The sequence below is a fragment of the Atta colombica genome, unplaced genomic scaffold (genome assembly GCF_001594045.1).
Source record: "Atta colombica isolate Treedump-2 unplaced genomic scaffold, Acol1.0 scaffold105, whole genome shotgun sequence".
Taxonomy (NCBI): domain Eukaryota; kingdom Metazoa; phylum Arthropoda; class Insecta; order Hymenoptera; family Formicidae; genus Atta; species Atta colombica.
In genome coordinates this window covers 2,954,754-2,959,091 of record NW_017259190.1, presented here as the reverse complement: position 1 = coordinate 2,959,091, position 4,338 = coordinate 2,954,754, and the positions used below count along the sequence as shown (strand labels likewise).

Here is a 4,338-nt window from a genome sequence, read left to right as displayed (position 1 = left end):
ATATTTATATTTATATATAATTATATAAGTATATATGTAATATATCACTTACCATGCTTCATCATGACAGTCAAGAATTTGACAATCACCTTAGAACAAGGTCGCAACAACACCTGTCGCTTTCCACGTTTTTCAGCATTGTTGATTGCCTTCAAGGCATCACTAAGAACGTTCATACGCACCATGGCTGAAAGCCAAACATTGCAAGCATTAATCAAACAGCTTATTTATATTTACATATGCAATTATATTTTATTCATCGATAAACTCTTTGAAATTAAATGTTTTCCAACAAGAAGTTACAGTGTAACATAATAAATCATTATATTCTTACTATTTATTAATGTTAAAGAAAAATGAAATAATCATTTAGACTTGTTATGTATTAGACTTGTTCTTTTTAGCTAAATCTTTTATAATGGAATAAAAATTATTAATACATAGTCTTAGCTTTGCTTTCTTTTTCAATGTCAAAAAAAAAAAGAAAAAAATAAACTGTGCACAAAGTTCAGCTGAATAAAACAGATCTATTATGTTTTTTGCTGGAAAGTACAAATTGCATATTCTACAGAAAGCTTAAACAAGTTTCAACAAGTATAATGCAACCAATTATATAATAAACACACGGTTACTACACTAAAAAGTAAATATATAGTTACAAGCTATACAAATTTAAATATTATAATTTCATCCATGAATGCTTAGAGTTCCTATAATAGTTTCTCTATTTTTATAAGAACACTACGAATACCACGAGAGATAACCTAATCTAACCTTCATACAAGGCACAATAAACAGATAAAAATTAATTGTTGCACTATAAAAATCAATTTTATAAAATTCTTCAATTATATCGTAACGCTCATATTTTTGCAATACACTTTTTGCGATTTTTTTTGCGAAGCGGAAAACAGCTGGTGAAAAAAACGATGGAACGATTGCACCGGTTCATTTCGCATCGCAAATATCTCACGAATGTTTCATGCCGAGCGTTAAATACCATCATCAGGATACACAAATGGATTTAACGCACCGTTCACCGCATTAATATGAAATTGATGGGTTTTATCACGAAAGATTACCTGCGATTCGTAATTTATTTGTCGCGGTAACGTACACGCGAATTCAACATGAACATGAAAAGAAGCAAACCTGCGTCGCTGGCGTTGCTGTCGAGTGTCGCTAACATTTTCTACGCATGCGCACAATTGGAACTCTGCATTCCTGTCATTTTGATGAAAATGTTAGAAAACGACATTATACCATGAAAAGTTTAATAATACGGTTGATAATGGATGCTCTCGATTTAATGACACAAGTCGACACAAATCCTTTACATGAGTAACAAAAACAAAACAATACTTACATCACTAAATGAAAGGCATCCAATAATAATCGACAAAAGTAATATAGGGAAAAAGGAAAGAATGTTTGTGTACACTTCAATCATTTAAATACACAACATAGATTTATAAAGAATTGTTAAAAATATTATATAATATAAATATAATGTAAAATATTATATGACATTAAACATTTGTTCAAAAAGTATGTATATACCTATATTAACAGAGTTTGTACGAAGTCGTTTCTTTAAATGCGTACAATAATATAACTATACAATGTTCCATATATAAAAAATATTATAATCATTGAATTTATTATTTTACAGTCAATCGAAAATAAAAAATAAATATGTATATACAATATTTGATCATTCTTTAAAATATCAACTAGGTTGAGCATCACTGTTCTTTACTTCGATTGGACTGAGAATGGTGAGCACATATTGCAGAACTTTGACTAATTCCTGTTCCTGTTTACTAGCATCGATACTTGACAACGTAAATCTGCCAAGAGCTTCCCGAATGCTTTGAGAGAACCCGGCACTTCGCATAATAAGTTTTCCTTTTTGGTTGTTACTGATCAAAGACCACAGCATGGAGCCAGCTAAATTGATTTCACATGATGATCCATTCTTGAAAACGTCGTGCAACAAATTTATGAAATCCACTGTAAAATAACAAATATAGTGTAATATGCAATGAATATAAATCATTGCACCTATCCTGCATATTTTGTACTTGTATATTTACCTGAACTAAGAAGCCGAGGTCTATTCGCTATATTAAAAGCTAAATTGCGTAATATCGATATTGCAAGTACTCTGTTCGTTGATGAAGGACATTTTGCTAAATACATTAGGACATCTAGAGAATCAGTGGCCTAAAAAATATATTATATAGTTATCAAGTAACTAATATATTTCTCTATTTTTTTACCTTTGGCACGCACAATTGCCCTTCCTCGTAGTAAGAAAAATCTAATAAAAACTCTAGGCAATACATTTCCACTAATGGCCATGGTTTCGTTCTTTTGGTGATAGTGGGATGTATCTTGGTAAAAAATTGAAGAAGATTACTCTGTAAAATGAACAATTAATTCATAGTTAATCCGTTTGGAAATGTTCGTACTACTAAGCATATGCTCATTATTAAGACTGTTTGCTTAGTGCGTTCTGTAAGTTTCTATTTGTATCATTCATTACCATGCCAAAGGAAGATAGAATGAAATTTACGCGTGTATTTTTATTAGCGTGTGAGCGCCCAAAGCAAACGCAGTCTGAGTCTCACTGCTTCAAAACTATTCTTGTAATTGCAATAACAGATAGTAATGATGTAATTACCTTCGAAATGCAGACTCTACACTCATGAACATGCACCGTGTTTCGCAGGATGTGAAAAGCAAAGTGCATCTTATGATTATCGAAAATTTGACCGGCCCTTTCTATTTCTTTGCACGTTACTTGTATAATAACATGTATCAATGCGAGCGTATTTGGCGTTTTCCTTAATCCACTTCCCGGTAATATGGTTGTTAATGTTAAGGATTGTGCGGCTAAAAAATGCGATAAAATTAAAACGCAATTAATTTGAAAATGACACAGAGAAATCGTATATCTTTGTCACCAATATTATTAATAAATTTAATATTATTAATAAATATTATTAATAAATTGTCACTAATATAATTAATAATGTTTTTAAATCATCTTACCAACATTACATTTCGTCGTAAATGTCGCCAGTAATTTTAAGGCGGACGTTGATACTATTTTATTTAACGCTATCCAAGCCCATAACTTATGTACTACGTCTGCTAAGCCTTCCTTTGTTAAACTTTCCTTGACACACACGTCTCCACACATAAAGTTCATCAGAAGTATGAAGATACAATTCACATCGTGTAATAGAGGATGAATCTATAATAAAAAAGAAAGTGATTATAAATTCGTATAGAAATTGAATCCATAATGTGTTAGTCTTCCTTTACCTTCTTTTCCGCTTGCTTCTTGTAAAGCTCAAATGGTTGAAGATTCAATTTGACATATAATTCTTTTAGGATCATCAACGCAGTCTCAGAAAGATTACTCCATAATGCCGTTCGCTTCGCCTTCTTTGACACGCATAGTAGATTAGTAAGGGCGCCTACAATGAGATCTTTGTCCTCTGATTGTTTGTTGCTCTTTTTGGATTTTGTATAGCTATGAGCGATGAAAAGATACAGCAATAGTCCACATAATTCGTCTCCTATAGTAGCTTGTTCTTGATCCGGTAACTTATCGTCTTTCGCAAGCAAATCTTTCTCGCTTTCATTCGATTTTCTGGAATGCGCGTTCGCGTCTCTTATTGATAATTTGTTGACGTTCGATATGACATCTCGCAAAGTACCATCCTTGCTTTCAATCGAGACATGTGCCATATTAGTATCCAGCACAGTTTGTAATAAAAATGTGCTATTTTTTCCCAGGGAATCTTTCTGAATCTCGTGAGACAGTAGAAAAGTTAAGAGGCTAATAGCACTCATTCTCAAATCTGTCGTGGAGTCTCTTATCGAGAAACAAATGGAAACCATGACCGTTTCAGGGCCACATAATTCTAACGCGCTTTGAATGGCTTCAAAGTGCTGGTCTTCCGTTAATGAAAGCACAGCCACAAAATTATAAATCTCTGTCCAGAATCTGTTGCGTAGATATATCAGACGCGGTTCAGTAAACTCTAAGAAAATTACTGCATTAATTAAGGATGTGGGATATTATTTAAAATTCAATAATTTAAAATTAATGATTATATTAAAATACGTAATTAATATTAAAATACGTACGATAGAAATCGATATTTAGGAAGCAAAATATAGTATAAAGTGAATCAGAGGAAAAAAGTACGACGGCTGCGTATTCATTGCTATGCGTGATACAATTTGTTAAAACTGTGCAAATGCTAATATACATCTCTAGTGTGTCAGAATAATGACTCAAATTTTTCCTGCTTCTGATAT

The 4,338-nt window shown here is 32.1% G+C and overlaps 2 protein-coding genes across 2 annotated transcripts in view; both read right to left on the bottom strand.

The window, feature by feature from the left end:
- The window catches only part of LOC108688847 (40S ribosomal protein S15Aa-like), an 864-nt gene extending 677 nt beyond the window's left edge, over positions 1 to 187 (bottom strand). The window contains 1 exon segment of the mRNA XM_018195335.1: positions 11 to 187. Coding sequence (XP_018050824.1) covers positions 11 to 185 — 175 coding nt within the window. The 5' untranslated portion in view covers positions 186 to 187.
- Positions 188 to 1,710: 1,523 nt separating this feature from the next.
- Positions 1,711 to 4,338, bottom strand: part of LOC108691025 (rotatin) — a 9,776-nt gene continuing 7,148 nt past the window's right edge. The window contains exons 22-28 of the mRNA XM_018198643.1: positions 4,165 to 4,331; positions 3,334 to 4,058; positions 3,058 to 3,262; positions 2,687 to 2,898; positions 2,283 to 2,423; positions 2,097 to 2,226; positions 1,711 to 2,013 (exon numbers count right to left, since the gene is read on the bottom strand). Coding sequence (XP_018054132.1) covers positions 1,730 to 2,013; positions 2,097 to 2,226; positions 2,283 to 2,423; positions 2,687 to 2,898; positions 3,058 to 3,262; positions 3,334 to 4,058; positions 4,165 to 4,331 — 1,864 coding nt within the window. The 3' untranslated portion in view covers positions 1,711 to 1,729. The remainder of the gene's footprint in view (positions 2,014 to 2,096; positions 2,227 to 2,282; positions 2,424 to 2,686; positions 2,899 to 3,057; positions 3,263 to 3,333; positions 4,059 to 4,164; positions 4,332 to 4,338) is intronic.